General features: G+C 42.1%; 1 protein-coding gene across 7 annotated transcripts in view; it reads right to left on the bottom strand.

Moving 5' to 3' along the window:
* The window catches only part of SCAF8 (SR-related CTD associated factor 8), a 315,849-nt gene that overhangs the window by 190,105 nt on the left and 106,519 nt on the right, over positions 1 to 19,225 (bottom strand). For all 7 annotated transcript variants that reach the window (XR_013276655.1, XR_013276654.1, XR_013276656.1 and 4 more), the window contains 7 exons: positions 16,874 to 17,067; positions 16,667 to 16,767; positions 14,213 to 14,326; positions 8,713 to 8,869; positions 6,621 to 6,775; positions 3,385 to 3,601; positions 438 to 506 (listed from right to left, as the gene is read on the bottom strand). Coding sequence is in view for 2 of the 7 variants with exons in the window: in XM_077486236.1 (XP_077342362.1) it covers positions 438 to 506; positions 3,385 to 3,601; positions 6,621 to 6,775; positions 8,713 to 8,869; positions 14,213 to 14,326; positions 16,667 to 16,767; positions 16,874 to 17,067 (1,007 nt within the window). In the remaining 5 variants the exon portion in view is untranslated. The remainder of the gene's footprint in view (positions 1 to 437; positions 507 to 3,384; positions 3,602 to 6,620; positions 6,776 to 8,712; positions 8,870 to 14,212; positions 14,327 to 16,666; positions 16,768 to 16,873; positions 17,068 to 19,225) is intronic.

Below are 19,225 nucleotides of genomic sequence, written 5' to 3'. Positions count from 1 at the left end.
ACACTCACCTGTCCAGCGATGTCGGCAGCCGAGGCCGATCGATCGCTCGGCTCTCGGCTGCTGCCGCCACCATTCTAGGTGAGGGAATCAGGAAGTGAAGCGTTGCGGCTTCACTTCCCGGTTCCCTACTGCGCATGCGTGAGTCGTGCAGCGCAATAGGAATGGTCCACGCTGTCTCTGGGACCCGTGTGTGTCCCAGCAGACAGCGCGCCGGGACAGGAAGAGGCATAGACTCCTGTGGGAGTCTATGCCTGGAAGTGGGTGCAAATACCTGTCTTAGACAGGTATCTGCACCCCCCTCCCCCCTGAAAGGTGCCAACTGTGACACCGTATGGGGGGAGGGTTCCGATGAGCGGAAGTTCCACTTTAGGGTGGAACCCCGCTTTAAGCTATCTTCAATGTCGTCAACAACTTTCCTCAAGCATTATTTCACTTACCTGTTGGAATAGCTGAGCTAATTGAAGGAGGAGGGATAGCAGGTGGTGGCACTGGCGGTGGAATAAAACCTGTAAAAAGTAATGCAAACACATGACTAATTATGATTTTTTCATATTATTTCTTAGCATTTGCACGTCTACACGTAAAAAACTAGAATACCATCAAAAAAGTTAATTTCAGTAATTCAATTGAAAATGTGAAACTCATATTATATAGATTACACACAGAGTGATATATTTCAAGCATTTCTTTCTTTTAATTTTGATGATTATGGCTTACAGCTAGTGAAAACCCCAAATTCAGTATCTCATAAAATTAGATCATTACATAAGACTAATAAATGTTGGCTTACTGAAAAGTATGTACATGTACAGTTTAGTATGCACTCAATACTTGGTCAGGGCTCCTTTTGCATGAATTAATGCATCAATGAAGCGTGGCGTGGAGGTGATCATCTTCCGCTTGACAATACCCACAGATTCTCTATGGGGTTTAGGTCAGACAAATTTGCTGGACAATCAAGAAGCATGAAGAGCTCTAGATTTCATGGTAGAGGGCTGCGCTGACTTTGAAATTGATAAAACACAGTGGACCAAACCACCAGCAAATGACACATCTCCCCAAATCATCACTGACTGTGGAAACTTTACGCTCGACCTCATGCAACGTGGATTCTATGATTCCCCACACTTCTTCCAGACTCTGGGACCTTGATTTCAAAATGAAATGCAAAATGTACTTTCATCTGAAAAGAGGACTTTGGAACACTGAGCAACAGTCCAGTCCTTTTTCTGACATTGTCTCTGGTTCAGGAGTGGCTTGACACAAGGAATGCGATAATTGTAGCCCATGTCCTGGATATCTGTATGTGGTGACTCTTGAAGTCCTGACACCAGCCGTAGTCCACTCCTTGTGACTCTCCCCCAAATTCCTCTCAAGGTTGCCGTTTATCCCGGTTGCTTGTGCATCTTTTTCTACCATACTTTTTCCTTCCACCCAACTTTCCATTAATATGCTTGGATACAGCACTCTGTGAACAGCCAGATTCTTTAACAATTAACTTTTGTGACTTACCCTCCTTGTGGAGGATGTCAATGACTGTCTTCTGGACAAATTTCAGGTCAGTGGTTAGCAGTCAGTGTAACCGACTGAGAGACCATTTAAAGGCTCAGGAAACCTTTACAGGCGTTTTGGAGTTATTTAGCTGATTGGAGTGGGACACTGAAATTTTTCAAAATATTCTAATTTTCAGAGATAGTGAATTTTGGGTTTTCACTAGCTGTAAGCCATAATCAAAGTTAAAAGAAATAAATTCTTGAAATATATCACTCTCTGTGTAATAAATCTATATCATATAGGAGTTTCACTTTTTGAACTGAATTATGGAAATAATTAACTTTTTGATGATATGCAAATTTTTGTAGATGCGCCTGTATATTTTTTAGAACAAAAACAAGGTGAATGTTCATACTGTATAAATGAATTTGTTTATTTGATTAAAATTACATAAATATTTTAAAGTGGGAAACACGAGCTTGATGCTAATTTACAAACCAGGGTTCTATTTGTATTGCCCATGTGGTTTTCAATAATGCCTATAACCTATGTTCCAGTTATACTGCTAGGTACAGTCCCTGCTCCTAAATATAGTGGGACAAATTTAAAAAGGCACTTGCACCACATTTCTGGTGGTGTGTATGTAGTTAGAAGCCTTGCGCCAAAGTCATGAAAACCATGTCATTTTCATTATTGTACAACATAGTACAGAGAGGCAACAAATCAAGCAGTTCTTGTAAGCATGCTTTACTGCATGGTTGCAACAAATTCATAAGGAGATACTGCCATATCAAAGATAAGGAAATGGAGGTAAACAACTGTTTCTATTGCTTGTGTATATATTGTATTGCATCTTTGAAACAATTCTGTGACACAATGGGGTTGATTTACTAAAACTGGGAGTGTGCACAATCTGGTGCAGCTTTGCATAGAAACTAATCAGCTTCCAGTTTATTTTTTCCGTCAAAGCTTAAGTTAGAAGCTGATTGGTTACTATGCACAGCTGCGCCAGATTTTTTTACTCTCCAGTTTTAGTAACTCAACCCCATTTGTCAAGTTCCTCAGGAACCGATATTTGATACATTTCCATTATTGCCCAAACTTTTCCAAATAGCTACTCTTCCTGTAAAACGCTGCCACTTCGCAAGAAAGATGTTTGCGACAGTTCTGTCAGAGTAGCAAGAGATTCATATACACCTTACTGACACATACCTGTACATATATCTGTTACCAGTTCTGCCATTTGTTGCACCACGACACATATTTCTAAAGAACACTTCCAACATTCCTTATTAATTCCAAAGGGGGTATCTTAAAAGTACACTGCACTTTAAGTCAAATTCTACCCAAAAGGTTTTATTTTGATATGGAAAGAGTGGAGAAGCATTCAAACGACTTTTAGGAAAGAAAGTGATGGAAAATATTCCCAAGGGAACCACAGATAAACAAGAACACATTTCTAGCAGAGCAATAAAGGGCTAGGGCTTCTGACAATGTATTCATTGCTGTCTACGCTGACAATAGCACCCCTTGTTTCTTGTACAGTTGCCCAAGAGACAGCAGATGAGGTAAAATCTTCCCATAAGGCCGGCACATACAAATACATACATACTCTTCTCCAATCTATCCAAAACTAAAAAGAAATATATTTTGGCTGGAGATGGACTTTAAAAAGAACAAATCAGGAAAGGGCAACTGTAATAATCTGAAGTGAACACTGCTGTCTTATTTTTTTATTCAAAAATGTTTTCCCAAAAAAGTGCGCTTGTAAGACCGCTGCGCAAATACAGTGTGAAACAAAAGTATTGCAATGACCGTTATTTTATTCTCTAGGGTGTTAGAAAAAACCCAATATATAATGTTTGGGGGTTTTAACTGCCAAATACATACCTGGTGGTGGCTGTGAAGGGTTGAAACCTGCACGCATGAATGGAGGTGGAGGAAGATTGGTGTAGCCCGGAGGGGGTACCGTCATGGAGACAGGAAATGCAGGTGGTACCAAACTTACAGCAGGAACAGCAGGGACAGCAGGAACAGCAGGCACAGCAGGAACAGCAGGAACAGCAGGCACAGCTGGAACAGCAGGGACAGTTGGTGTAACTGGAATCTGTATAAAAATAATGAATTAGTGGAAAACTGGAGTGATACAATGTAAAAAAAAAAAAATGACAAATCATAATGTTACATTTAAAATGTCTAAATAAAAAAAGAGCAAAAATATGATATATATTGCACCTTACCTCAGATGCAACGATTGCATTAGTTAGTTGTTTCTTGCTTTTGTTTTTACCTTGTGATTCTGCCAGTGACACATTTCTTGTTCTAGGGTGAACACTCACTCACTATACCGTATCTATTGAGGACCAGAGTTATCACACTAGGAGAGGACTACAGAACACCTCTACCCTCTGATTTCCAGTCAGAGCTTACAGGACATGTAGTGAGTCACATGCTCTCTATACCTGGAATTAACAAGGGTTTCTTCTCTCTGGATGGCTCAAACCTGGCCTTAACCTCTTCACACCAACAATATGCAAATATGCAGCCTCTTAGCAGGTGGGCCCTGCACGCTCCCAGCATAGTTACCGGGGGCCTACAAAAAAAAAAAAAAAGCTTGATCGCTACTTGCGATCTGGAGCTTTCCAATCATGTGGCTGCTGTAACAGACAATCACTGTGGTCACATGATCATAAACTCTGCCCCTGGAATCAGAAACCCTAAGACAAAGCACATCACCGATCAGAGTAAAGAGTCGATGACGTAGGCTCTTTACCATGTGATCAGCTGTGTCCAATCACATGTTAACAAATGCCAGTTATCAGCATTTCCTTTCATCAGTGCTGTCAGTGTCTGTGGAAAGAAAAGCCAATAACCGGCTTTCTAGGTACAGGGGACAATTACAATGATTGTCAGGGAACTGATCATCCATGTCCATCTGTACAACATATCAGTGCCCATGAGTGCAGCCTCATCAGAGCCCATCAGTGAAGAGGAAAAAATTACTTATTTGCAAAATTGTATAACAGAAACAAAGAAAAAAAGTTTTGTTTTTTGTTCTTTCAACATTTTCTTAGGATGCATTAAGGTGAATAAAACCTCTGACACTGTACACCCCCCACCCCCCCACCCCCCCCCATTTTACTCACCTGAGCCCGTTTGTACCCTCGGGCGCTCTTCCTCTCTGCCAGGGGTTCTTGGCTCTTGACTGGATAGATTGATAGCAGAGCAGCCTTTGGCTCCCGCTGCTGTCAATCAAATCCAATGACGCGGATGTCGGGCCAAGTCCAGCATTCAGTGTCTATGTAAATGCTGGACTCGGGAGTGCACCCTCAAGGTAACTCCCAGGGGGTTTACAGATGCGAGGAGGGGACTCCAGAAGATGATTATCAAGGGCTACAAGGAGCAAAAAGAACTGCACAGTGAAGGTATATGTTTGTTATTTAAAGAAAAACAAAAACAAAGGTTTACAATCACTTTAAGGCTGGGTTCACACTGCTGCGGGGGGAGATCCGGATGTGATTCGCACCGCAAATCACATCCGATCTCCGTAGCGATGCGAGTTCAGCCATACAGATAGTATGGCTGAATTCGCATCGCTCCCGCAGCAAACTCGCACGGGACCCTTTTTTTGGTCCGCAACAGAATCGGATCGCATGGGGGTTCACACCATGCGATCCGATTCCTGTGCGAGTCGGCAGATCGCACTGCGATATGCGGACGGATCTGGGGGTGTCATTAACATATCATTGACACTCCCAGCCGTCCGCATAGGGCAGTGTGAACTGCCGGCGGGAGGTGTGCGATGCGGGAAAACGCAGCGGATTTGCGGCGTTCCCGCATCGCAGCGGTGTGAACCCGGCCTAAAATGTACAGCAACACACCAGAAGCCCACACAAGGGAGCTGAAAATTTCCAGTGTCTGCACCAAACCTGTCTATCTTGTTTCTGTGTGCTGATTCCCTATCCACTTGGGTTCGCTGGGTAAGGTAATCTTCTCAACTGGTAGTAAAATCTTTCTAATCTTGGCTTTATAACATATTGCTGCACATGTATTATGCTATATCCATCTTCTCTGCAGATAATTTAATCTCTGTAATGCAGCTGAAGAAGCGGAGGGACCACTATGTCAACACTATGCCTATTGTTCTGTAAAGTGGATATTGTATTCATAGAAAATACTATTATTTGAAGGATCAATTTTTGCATGTGATATTTTTATTATTACATCAGCAAATATTTGTAAGCATTTCATTTAGGCCTTTTTCACACTTGTGCAACTTGTCCTGCAACTTGAGACTACAACGTCCCATATAAGTCATACCCCATGATTTCCAATAAGTACCATTCATATTTGTGCGACTTCAAGGTAGTCCCTGCACTACTTTGGTCTGACTTTGATGAGACTTGAGGTCCAAAAACCTGAACATTACACAGGCATTGCTTCAAGTCATGCAACGTTCAGGTCCTACACAAATACAAACTTGGGAAATGTAGGCAAAAAGCCTGTTAATTTTCCACTGTGTTTTTGGAATGTGAAAGAACACATATTCAGATGGGGGGGAACATATAAACTCACTCACTCTATATCTCTCTCTGTAATATATATATATATATATATATATATATATATATATATTTTTTTTTTTTTTTTTTTATTCTAAAAAAAGTTTATAAATAGACCCCAAAATAACGACAATTGATTCTGTATCCTCTCCACTTGATTGGAAATATCTGTAAAAATCTGTTAGTTAATGCCTTTCCCCCTTTCCATTGCCACCTATCAATTTTTAACCAACCGCTGTCCATCTTGGTGCTCGCGGTGACTCCTTTCTAGCCCTGTTATACTAGTTTAGTTGCTGACAGTCTTTATGCAGTAGAAGAAAGATGTCAACACAATACATTCTCATAGACATGATAACATAACACTAACAAGAAAAGGAACTACCCTTCTACCAAAGAGAACAACAGTCTGTAAGTAAAGTAAATATTCAGTATAATATAAAAATTACTAGAAAATGAATACATAATACTAGCATTCACATATTTGAACATTCAGATAACTCATTTAAACAGTAACTGTATATTCACAAAATTACATTATTCACTTCTATTAATAAAAATTGTTACCTGGAGCATTGCAACTGGCTGGGTATATGCCTCTGTTTGCGTTGTTATGATTGTGGATTTTGGTATAACTGGACTCTGCACAGTAGTAGTGGGAGGCGGTGCAGAAACAGGCTCCTTAGTGACAGTAGGTTCTGCATTTCTTCGATTTGCCCAGTCTATAATATGTGAAACAGGAATCACATTTTATTATGGTAAAATTAGTCTGAGGTGTATTAGGAGCAAAAATACAAACACAAACCCAAAGCATGAATTAGACACTAGCAGATGCATCATTAATGTGATTGTAAAGGTTATTTATTTTTAAATAACAAACATGTTATACTTACCTGCTCTGTGCAATGGTTTTGCACAGAGCAACCCTGAATCATCTCTTCTGGGGTCCCCTGCCGGTGCTCTGAGCTCGTCCTCTTGTCTGTGTACCACCATAGGAAGCTGCTTCCTATGGTGGCACATGTGCAGGCTCAAGTCGGGCTGTGTGTCTTTTGTCACACATAGCACGGCACTGCCCCTCTCCCTCATCACTGCAATTGGAGGTAGATTGAGACAAGACTCGGGTAGGTATTTGGCGGGGGACAGCTGTATATAAGATTTTTTTACCTTAATGCAGAGATTAAGATAAAAATAAAAAAAAATTGCTTTTACAGCCATGTTAAGCAAACTAAATGACTGTATATGCTACATATACAGTACACTTTAGATATTATTAAAGTGGAACAATAGGCAACCGGCTAAATACACCATTAGTATAAATATGTTGTATCTGTGTTACCTGGTAGTAGATTTGTCCTTCCCCTAGTCTTGAGATTTGCAGAAAGCTCAATAACCTAACTTTTTTCCTAATTCAGTTAAAGCGGGAGTCCGCCGGGAGTTCCGCCGTTTTTTTTTTTTTAAGCCAGCAGCTCCAAATACTGCAGCTGCTGACTTTTAAAATAGTGACACTTACCCGCCCAGCGCGCCCGCGATGTCGGCACCCGAAGCCGATCTCTCGATCGTCTCTCGGGTGCTGCTGCCGCCATCTTGGGTATGGGAATCAGGAAGTGGAGCCTTTCGGCTTAATTTCCCGGTTCCCTACTGCACATGCGCCAGTCACGCTGCGCAATGAGGATGGTCCCCGCTGTCTCTGGGATCCGTGTGTTTCCCAGCAGGCAGCGGGGGACTTTCGGAAAGGGGCGTAGATTCTGCGGAAAGGGGCGTACCTTCTGCAGAATCTACGCCGAAAGTGGGTGCATATACCTGTGCTGTACAGGTACCTGCACCCCCCTCCCCCCTGAAAGGTGCCAATTGTGGCGCCGGAGGGGGGGGGGGGATTCCAATGAGCGGAAGGTCCACTTTTGGGTGGACCTCCGCTTTAAGCAAGTTAGGTTAATTTCTTGTCACCAGCCAGTGACTGAACAGCAAACAGACTAATGAGGTCATCATTCTGTTCTCTCCTTCTGTCAAAATATTCTTTGCCGGTGTTCTGAAAAGATAGGCAACTCAGCAGAATATCGAACCACGTCACTTCCGGTTTTTTAAAACATGATTGACTGCAGACTTCTATCACATGATGAGGAATACGTGTTTTGACACAAGAGCGGCAAACGAATGTAGTCCGGTGCACGGTATTATGAGCAAAGATTGTTGCTCCGCTCCAACACTAACCAACAAAATATCCGAAGAGGCAGCGACAACTTCATCCCCGTTAGCCGCTGTGCTGTGAAAACACCCAAATCTTCCTTTACCTGACTGCATTTGGTTGCCACTGTTGTGTCCAAACACGAATTCCTCAAAATTTGCAATTACTGTGGGTTTTAAGAAACCGGAAGTGACGTGGTTCGATATTCTGCAGAGTTGCGTATTTTGACAGGACAGCTGCACATGTGGGATGTAGGAGCTCCGAGGAGCTCCTAGAACCTCCCCCTCCCACTACTGATCTGGGTGCTCCTGTACAAGAGGCTTACTATTTCACTATTATTTACACTAGTAGCATTGAAATATATTGTTTTAAATATACATAACTGCATTCACTGGTATGTTGCCTACAGTTCAGTTACATGAAATTTAAAATACATTTTTACTATATTGCAATCAAATCTTAAAGTTAAATTGTTACCATTATTAACAGTTTCTTGATCAATCATTCCACCTTCTGAAAAATCTTCTAGATCATCCAGTTTCACTTTTTCCCAAGAAATATATGTGACTCCAAGATCAACATCCCAGAATTGCTTGTACTCTGTTTTCACACCTTTATTTAATGCCCAAGCGATCTAAATTAATTAGAAATTAGACAAAAAAAAATAATTGAAAAAGAAAACCCAAAGGTTTGTAACAGTACTGACAGCAGAACATACCACTGATTCTTGTTCTAAAGAGTCTTTTGTCACCTCATGGGTTATAATAACTTAATAAACTAGTATAAACTTAACTGCTAAACTGCCCTGGGGACAGGACAAACAAGGAATCCATCTGTCTGAAGCTGTGGCTTTGAGGTGGAATCCAATTGGTTTGTGTCCATCCTTTTGATGCTTTGGAGCCAGGCAACAGGATGGTAGGACTATGTCCTCATTGAGGTGAAAGACTGATGCCACTGTGGGAGGAAAGAATGGTCTTGGGTGTAACACATTGTGAAGTATGAGGAATGGCTCTTTACAAGAGAGTCGTCCACTCAAAGACATGTCTGACACGTGATACCAACCAAAAGGGCTACTTATGTAGGAGAGGTCATCTAGGAGCATATCTGACAGGCTCAAAGGACAGTTTCTGCAGGGCAGAGCAGAGAGAAGGTTGGGTTCCCAAAGAAGCAAGGGTGCTGCAATGGGGGCTCAATGCAAGCTAACCTTTTACAAGGGAGAGCAAAGTCAGAGATCTTGGAAAGAGAAAGAACAAGGCTGCGACCTTGTCCTTTCAGAATACTTAAAGTCAAAACCCGACCATGGGAAGGCCAGAATGCAAGGCACAGAGTAATCTCTGCAATCGAAGTGTCTATGTTCACATCAGGCAAATAAGGATTTCCAAGTATAATAGTAGAGCTTCCCAAAAGTGGCTTTTCTTCTTTCAGAAATGTACGAATAATAGACTCAGAGACCTCCCTATATTTTAAGACCTGGGCTTCAATAGCCTTGTCATAAAAGAGGAGGTCCAGCACCACCATGAAAAATGAAATGTCAGCAGCTACAAATACTGTAGCTGCTGACTTTTATTATTAGGACACTTGCCTCTCCTGGAATCCGGCAATGTTGGCACCCCAGCAAATGTTTCCATCGGCTCTTGGTGCTGATGCCGCCAATTGCCTGTAAGGGAAACCAGCAGTGAAGCCTTACAGCTTCACAACCAATTCCCTAGTTTGCTACTGCGCATGTGCTAAGCGCGTTGAGCTTTCTGAATGGCCCAGTGGCGCAGGAAGGAAGAGGAAAGAGGTCAAACTTCCAGGGGGCCTTGCTGCATCTTGGAGCAGCAAGGTCTCCCATGAGTGGGGACGGTACCTGTCAAAAAACAGGTACCCATTCCCCCCCAAAAGTTGTCAAATGTGGCACTGGATTGGGGGAGGCAGATAAGTAGAGCTTCCCATTTTCGGTGGAGCTCCGCTTTAAAGCCAGAGACTGAGAAACAGGATGGAACAGAGGGCCCTGAGATCACAGATCTGGTCTGTTGGGAAGAGGCCAAAAATTGTCTGCTAGAGGTCTTAGTAGGTCTGTGTACCAGGTTCTTCTGGGCCATTTCAGGGAGAAGCACTGTTTTCCTCTCTTACTCGATATTTTTGAGCAGATGATGCAGAATTCACACTGGAGGGAAGGTGTAGATTACTCTGAACTGAGACCAGGGAATTGTCAAGGCATCTATGGCCAGCACTAGAACATCCTTGGTCCTTGCTATAAAAAACGAGTTAAACGAAGAGCCATTTCTCCATGAAGGAGAAGAGGTCCACCAGCTCAGCATTGGGGTAGGGTTATATAGTGATGGCGCCCAGTGGACGTGTCCTCAAAAGCTTGCCAGTGTCCAATCAACAGAAGGTGTATGCCCGAAATCCAGAAACAGGCAGCGATGAGTGTGTATGTTGTGGTGCCTGTAGGAGCCATCCTGTCACAGTATATATACTGAGGCAGGTCGGCAAGTGGATAAGGATCCTAACTAATCCATGTATCGTAACATCCTCAATCTTGTACATAAAGTGAGATATTTCAATTTTATGTAATTCTGCATAGTAGCCAATGTGTTGGGGCCAGCAGCAGTTTCCTTCTTTGGAATTATTGAAGACACACTAGTCTTTTTATCGCCACAAGTTAAAATGTCTGCTAATAAGTTTCTGAAGCATTCACATGTCAATCAAGAATGCTGTCCAAACTAAACTTCTATCAATCAACTTGTAACTTTTGCCTCTTCACAGCATCTATCTGAAGTAAAATGCATGTTACTGCAACGTACATTAATTGCGTTGGCACAATAAATGCCGTTCCCTGTCAAAAAATAGTGCATGCAATGCACAGCCATTGTGAAGTGCCATTTAGAATGAATGGCACCACATTGCACCATTGCATTTAATGTGCTTTACTGCAAATAGATGGTATGAATGAGCCCTTATCGAATAGCCTTTTAACTGCTGGGAGTAGAGCAAAAGCTGCAGTTATGTGCCCAGGGACCAGATTCCTAAAGCACTGGAAATATCCCGCAGCTTCATAAATAATAAATATGTGGTAGCGTTGCCCAAATTAATTCAATAACGTACAATATATTTCTCACACACAATAATGTACGATATATAAGCATATCAATAAATAACTAAAATAAAACCACATTTCATATTATAATAAATAAAGATGATTGAATTGTGCCAAAATACAAAAGAAAGTCCACTGAAAATTGTGTTCAGATGCAGAGCAGAAAATTAAAGTCTCTATTCAATAAAGTGCTTCATAGATAAATGCAGTCTTCCCCCACTTTACAGCTTGTGCTTTAATTCACCAGGTGAAGTGCATGCTCACCTTCATATCAGACCCATAAAGGGTCAATAATGCATATAGGGATATCAATCTCATGGATCAGATAATGATGCTCAGGTTCCTTTAAGCCCCGTACACACGGTCGGAGATTCCGTCAACCAAATCCGTCTGAGTTATTCCGACGGATTAATTCCGGTAAGAGGCCCGGAAGTGATGTTGCATACACACGGTCGAACTCAGTTGTCGGAAAATCCGATTGTACATAACGTGATGACGTTATTTCGTTACAATGGGACTGCGTTCAGACTAGTAGCCAATAGCTTTGGTCTAGGAATTTGATCTGAGCATGTGTGGCACTTTGTCCGTCGGAGTAGGCTACACATGATCGGAGTATGTCCGATCGGAGCATTTTGTCGGAAAATTTTACGGACAAGTTGGAAAACTTGGTCCGTCGGATACTCAGACGGAAACAGTCCGATGGAGACCACACACAGTCGGAATATCCGACAAAACGGTCTGATAGGACACATTCCGTCGGAATCTCCGACTGTGTGTACAAGGGCTAAGAGTGATCTGGTTCTCCTTCTAGAGTGGATGCACAGTTCACAAGCAGCTCATAGGTAACATATAAAGAGAAAAACAGCCTCCAATAACGCAGTACCTGGGTTAATCAAATCAACAAATCGCACAGAATCCAGTTTCATAAGATGCACTCACATTTATTAAATAAATTGAATAGAGACTTTTCTTTTTCTGCACAAATTCTAAGAAGAATCACTATCTTAACACAATTTTCACTGGACTGTATTTTTGCACAATCATCTCTCAAAATTTTTACTGGTTTATTTTTTGCACTAGTACTTTATTTATTATGATATGAAATGTGGTTTTATTTTAGTTATTTATTGATATATATATTACATTTCTGAATTAATTTGGGCAGCGGTACCACATATTTATCATTTATTTTCCTGCGGATGTGGAAACACATTTGGTGGTAGCAGCAGCCTTATGTTTTTTTACCACTAGGTGGCAGTGTGCAACCCACTTCACCTTTTTTACTATCCCACAGCTTCCATTTATTTGCCACTTTGCAACAATTTTATAAAGCTGCAAGAAACATAAAGTGGATGGCAGCATTGTGTAACCTGGAAGATTTACTGGGTGACTTTTGTTGCAAAGGCAGTAGATCATAGTAGTTGTATTGATGAAGAGCAATTGTCTTTTGTATCTTTATTGGCCCTTTACTACCCAAAAGTAAAAAATGAAACCCATCCACTCCTGAGCTATAAAGGCTGCTAGAAGCAATCTTGCTTACTTCTGGCCATAAGGATACCAGCCTATTTTCACAGCCAAGTCAAGTAAAGTGACAACCCTTCGCTCACTGGTGGTAATGCTTGTTTTGAAAAATCATAATTGGTGATTAGTATAGAATATCAGTGCATAGTAATGGAAACAAGGTTAAGCAGAAGGAGGATTGGACACAGCAGATCTTACCAGGGAAATCAGTGATGAGTCACTGATAACGTACTTAGGATACATTCACATTAGCTGAAGCTCTAAAAAGTGGTCCATGGTGGATCGCTTTTCAGAGTGCCATTAAGCAGCTACTGTCAGGTGTTCAGTAGGCAATTCTGCTGCTCCTGAATTTTTCTGCTGAATGGAAGTTTATAACGGGGCTAACACACCGCAACTGCAAGCCAATCGTTTGGCTCGCGGTTGCAGCATGGCCCCATAGACTTAAAGCGGGAGTCCGTCGTTTTTTTTTTTTTTTTAAAGCCTGCAGCTGCTGACTTTTAAAATAATGACACTTACCCGCCCAGCGTGCCCGTGATGTCGGCACCCGAAGCCGATCTCTCGTTCGTCTCTCGAGTGCTGCCGCCGCCATCTTGGGTATGGGAATCAGGAAGTGGAGCCTTGCGGCTTCATTTCCCAGTTCCCTACTGCGCATGCGCGAGTCGTGCTGCACAATAAGGATGGTCCCCGCTGTCTCTGGGATCCGTGTGTTTCCCAGCAGGTAGCGGGGGACCTTCGGAAAGGGGCGTAGATTCTGCGGAAAGTGGCGTAGCTTCTGCAGAATCTACACCGGAAGTGGGTGCAGATACCTGTACTGTACAGGTATCTGCAACCCCCTCCCCCCTGAAAGGTGCCAATTGTGGCACCGGAGGGGGGGAGGGTTCCAATGAGTGGAAGCTCCACTTTAGGGTGGACCTCCGCTTTAATGACGGAGTTTGGTAGGCAGTGTGGCCTGTTAACTCTGCATGTTTCATTAAATTTGCAGTGGCTGCTGAATCTGTCACTAGCTGTTATTTGGGCGGCTGGGGGGCAACCGCGGTTTGTCTATTTTGGGAAAGTCGGGAAGGTGTTTTAGAAATAATAAGGTACGAACGACGAGATTTAGAGATTTTGTTTTCTTGCCCCAAGGGCTATAAATGCAATTAATATGAATATTAAATCTAGTTTGTAATTGCTGTTTACATGGGTTTTGAAAAATAGGGGAAGGTGAACGTGCATTACATTTCATTTTTTTGTTTTAGGATGATTATTTATTTCATTGTGTGTTATATTGTGTGTGTAAGGCATCGTTCTCTATATAAGTGTAACATCAAACTTTTTTTGCAATGACATAAAAGGCCTACTATTCTATTATAATGACTTTTAGCAAAAGCATACCTTGATGATTTTCGATCCAATCTTACAGGAGCCAGAACTAAGCTTCTGAAGAGCTCTGAATGCATCTTGTCTGTGAACCATGCAAACATAGGCACAGCCTCGAGGTGGAATCATCTGTGAATAGTTAAAAGTACAAAAAATAAAATATTAATAAAAATATTAAAAACATTACATATATTGGATAAAAATAAAAATATTGCATACATTTGCAGGGACAAACATTGACTGAATCCATTTCAAGTTAGCTTGATATACCACAATGTAGACCAGAATTGTACAACCTCTTTTTTGCATTGAGCACAAATATTAAAGTACCATTTTCTGCACACAATACCTGTCAGATTGTCAATTACCTCTAAAACATGTTTCTTAAAGTGTAACTAAAGGCACTGTTTTATTTTTTGCCCGCAGGCAGGCTCTTTATTGCAGATGAGACATGCAGTGTCTCTTTTGCAATAAAATATACTTAACTGCCTGTCCACAACCATCTCCAGAATGTAAACGGTTACATTTGCAGCACAGTGCCAATGTGCCAGGATAAATGACTCCCACATGTGTGTGGAAGCAATATCATATCAAGACATACAAAGACTGACACCTGGAAAAAGCTTGGTAGAGGATGCCGGTGCCACCGAGGGACCTCGAGGGCATTGGACCATTGGAGCAGATATAAGTATTGCTACCTCTTTAATAGAATAGAATAAATTAAATTTATAACAATGTGGGTACTTCAAAATGTCCCAGAGGATGCACATATAGCAAAAAGACAATTCGTTTATACGAAGCATTTTTTTCTATTTCAATGTAATTGTATGTTTTGCTTATTAAATAAGACTGTTTTTATTCACTGTAATGCCCCGTACACACGAGCGGACTTTTCGACATCCAAACTCCGACGGACTGAGTCCGGCGGACTATCCGATCGTGTGTGGGCTGCAACGGACTTTAGCAAAGCTAAAGTCTGATGGACTTTAGAAATGAAGCATGCTTTAAATTTTCCCGACGGAACTCCGCCGGACCCGGTCCCCTTTGAAAAATCCGCTCGTGTGTGTGCTACTCCGACGGACTAAAACCGACGCTAGGGCAGCTATTGGCTACTGTCTAGGAACTTCCTACGTCGAATCCAGTCGTACGTCATCACGTTCGACTCCGTCGGAGTTTGGTGTGATGGTGTGTGGTCAAGTCCGTTCGGTCGAAAAGTCCGCCAGAACTCCGTCGGAACTCCGGCGGAACTCCGGCGGAACTCCTTTGGAGGTCTGTCAGACTTAATCCCTCTCGTGTGTACGGGGCATTATGGTTTCAATGACTTCCAATGTACAAAATCCTTGTTTTTTAGTGGAGTACCTACAAACAATCTTGTTAATGGTGCTTAAAGTTAATCTATTACAAACCTGGGCAATTCTAATTTCTCATCAAGGTCCTTGTGGTCTTTTCTTTGTGCACTGGTCCAAATCATTTGTTGGAGGGGGGATTATGGTGTGGGGTTGGGCTTGGATCCTTTTCATTTCATTGAAGGGAACTCTTAAGGCATCAGCATACCAAGACGTTTTAGACAATTTAATGCTCCCAACTTTGTAGGAACAGTTTGGGGATGGTTCAGTGCACAAAGCAAGGTCCATAAAGATATGGACGAGCAAGTTTGGGGTGGAGGAACATGACTGGCCTGCACAGAGTTCTGACCTCAATCCAATAGAACACCTTTGGAATGAATTAAAGCGGAGACTGTGAACCAGGCCTTCTCGTCCAACATCAGTGCCTGACCTCAAAAATGCGCTTCTGGAAGAATGGTCAACATTCTCATAGACACACTCCTAAACCTTGTGGACAACCTTGCCAGAAGAGTTGAAGCTGTTATAGCTGCAAAGGGTGGGCCAACTCAATATTGAACCCTACAGACTAAGACTGGGATACCATTAAAAAGTTCTTGTGCGTGTAAAGGCGCCCGAATTATTTTGGTAATATAGTGCATCTTCCTACATGGTGATTAAGGAAACCCCCCATTTTAACATAACATTTTGCAATCAATAGATTCCATAGGCAGACACACAAGTTGCCGTGAATGCAATAAGACATGGTTTAGAAAGGCTAACAGAAGAAAATGTGTTGGGCAAACCATGGCAGTGATGTTGTCAATTTAAGCACTATTTGCACCAATCAGGTGCTTAATGAGCTCCGCTGATTGTCTCTATAGGAAAATCATTGTGCTAGCAGAAGTTGATCATTCCCCTTTCTTTGAAAATTCTAGAGCACCAATATCACTGTGGGTGTGATGGTAAACATATCAGCTTATTTGGTAAGGAGATTGTGGTAAGTCACTGTAGCCTAACAACAGGATCAAGGAAGGATAGGCAAACATCTCAATGCACTTCATTCTTGGTCATACATATAAACATCTACAGTCAAAATCAAGAAATTGACAAAACAATAGTTCTAAACTGGAAAGTGTTTACTTACATTAATAGATTCAATCTGTCCAAACTCTTCAAACACATTAGTCAAATCTTGTTGCGTTGCCTTTTTGTCAACCTGCCCAACCCAGAGTGTAGTACTGCAGACTGAGAATGGTTGAAAACACATGTGTTAAAACATTTACAATTTAAAACTGCATGCAACTACATCCCAAAATACTGTACAGAGTAAATAAAAAAATGGTATGCATACCACTCAGAGTTTTGGACCGAATAGGAGGCAAACCCTTTTTCTGTCGCTCTTTTTCTCGTTCTCGAGCCCTCCTCTCACTTGAATATGAGCGTGAGGTCTTTCGTTTTCTTTCTCTTGACTTTGATCGAGAACGTTTTCGGTGCTTGCGTTTCCTTGATCCAGATCGAGATCTTGAACGTCTTTTTCTAGGTGACCTTTTTGGAGTAAAAGTAGAAATAAAGGGATTTATTACATTTAAGAAAATAATTTTACAGGTCAGTACAGTACAGGATACTGACTCCATTAGTCACAGACACTGGGATAAATGCAGCCACCTTCATGTGACTGGACACTGGCAAACAGAACTTTGGACAGCCCATATAATCTCTCCTGCTTCCAGCTAGTTCCTGATTTGTTGAAAGTAGTATAAGAAAAATGCCAGGCCAAGGACTACTCCCCAGCCTGACAGACAGCAACAACTGTTCAGGTTAATGGGGGAAATTACTTCCCTGTTTCAAGCACTGGTTATCCACCAGGTCATAAAAATCCCTGCCTCACAGGACAGGCAAATGGGGTGATCCAGGGACTGGGGCAGTTTATCAAATGCAGTTAGAATACAGAGCTTCAGGGCCTGGAATGAAACTGGGCAAACTTCATTGATTTAAAGGAGGCTACCATCAAAGGTCAGAACTCTTACGCAAAACCAGACTGATGGGAGCCTTTAGGAGAGGAGAGTTGAAACGTGAGAAACCCAAGCCTGGTCCAAGACTAGGTACCCCAAGAGATGGGTCGGTTCCATTGCAGATTTCCTATTGTTGAGGATCTGCTCAAAGTTCTGAAGTGTCTTTATTGTCGGCAGGATGTTGGATGAAAGGGCCTAGGTGGACATTGTCTAGATAACCCACAAAGTAGATTCCCTTCAGAGCGCAGCAGTGCAAGTACAGGGGACTGTGGACAGGTCAAATAGGGTGGAGAAAGACCAAGGATATGACAACTGGTCATGGAAACCACTGTCAGTCGAATAGCCAAGCTAGATAGAGCACAGCAGGTGTTTTCAACCTCCAACCTCTGGTCCACATGGCCCTTAAAGACCAGGACATCCTCAACTGGAACCATCAGGTATTTGTAAAAAATAGCTGGATCAATCACTGAAACCATTCACTTTTTGTAGTAAGCCTCCTTAACAAGGTAAAGCTGAGCAAACTGCTTACGAGGGACACAGACTTTGCCCACAGCCAGTCCCTGTACAGAATATTCTGTACTAGCTGTTGAACTGGAAATGCCTTAGTGGGCGTCTTGAATTTTGAGATCTTCCATACTGGTTACCTCATGACCGGAAAGCAGTTCCAACTTAAAACATATTTCAACTACGTCCATCTACATTTTAATAGTTTAAGTCTAGGAAAGATCAACATTGAATGGCCAACCTCCAGGGGGCAGACCTCCAACCCTGATGATTCCAGTTCAACATCATTGAGAAGCAAATATTCTGCTATGCCGAGTCTGAAAGTGGACTAGTAGGGGACGCCAACTATTGGTTGAAGCTCACATCACGAATTTAATTATTATAAGCAGACTTTTAGCAGTTATGAAAAAATTAAGTATGGCAGATGCCATTGATTTAATGTTTGATGTATTTTGTGATGCATAGGTATTTAGAATGTAAGCTTCATGAGCAGGGCCCTCATATTCCTTCTGTACCAAACTATTGTAACTGTACTGCACCCCCCCCCCCCCATATTGTAAAGCGTGGGGCAAACTGTTGGCGCTATATAAATTAGTTAGCACTTCACACTGTTTTTTTTTTTATATCACAATTGGTTATATGTATGAGAATAACATAGAAATGCACAGCAGCTGTAAGAATTGGGGGGGGGGGGGGGGGAGATTGGGATTGGCAGCACAAAGGGTTATTCTGTTGCATTTGATTTTCTGGTCAACACCTGATTGTACGAAGGCCAGAGTGTGAGGTACAAAGTAATCTCTGGGACTAAAGTGTCTGTGTTCACATCAAACAAAAAAGGAAAGAAAAAAAAAAGAAAATGATTGCCAGGTGCAATTAGAATCCCTGGTCTCTTCTCTTGCTCTATTTTCTTGAGCAGAAAACATAAGATTTGCACTGGAGGGGAGGCGTAAATTAGCCTGAACTGAGACCAGGGTATTATCAAGGCATCTGAGGCTAGAGGCAGAGGATCCTTGATTCTGGAAACAAACAGAGGCAGTTTGTTGCTGAATCTGGAGACTAGGGTGCCCACATCCACAATTGCCCATTTAAAAGAAAAGGGCATTTTATTTATTTTTTGCAGTTTCATACTTGCCTAGGTGGATGTAGCTGTCCCCCGACACCTCTGCACTGAGAACCGAGCGACTGAA

Source organism: Lithobates pipiens, unplaced genomic scaffold (genome assembly GCF_037356315.1).
Source record: "Lithobates pipiens isolate NorthernLeopardFrog02 unplaced genomic scaffold, aLitPip1_a1.2 Scaffold_18, whole genome shotgun sequence".
Taxonomy (NCBI): Eukaryota; Metazoa; Chordata; class Amphibia; order Anura; family Ranidae; genus Lithobates; species Lithobates pipiens.
Note: the sequence above shows the minus strand (reverse complement) of the source record. Positions and strands in the feature narration are given on the sequence as shown.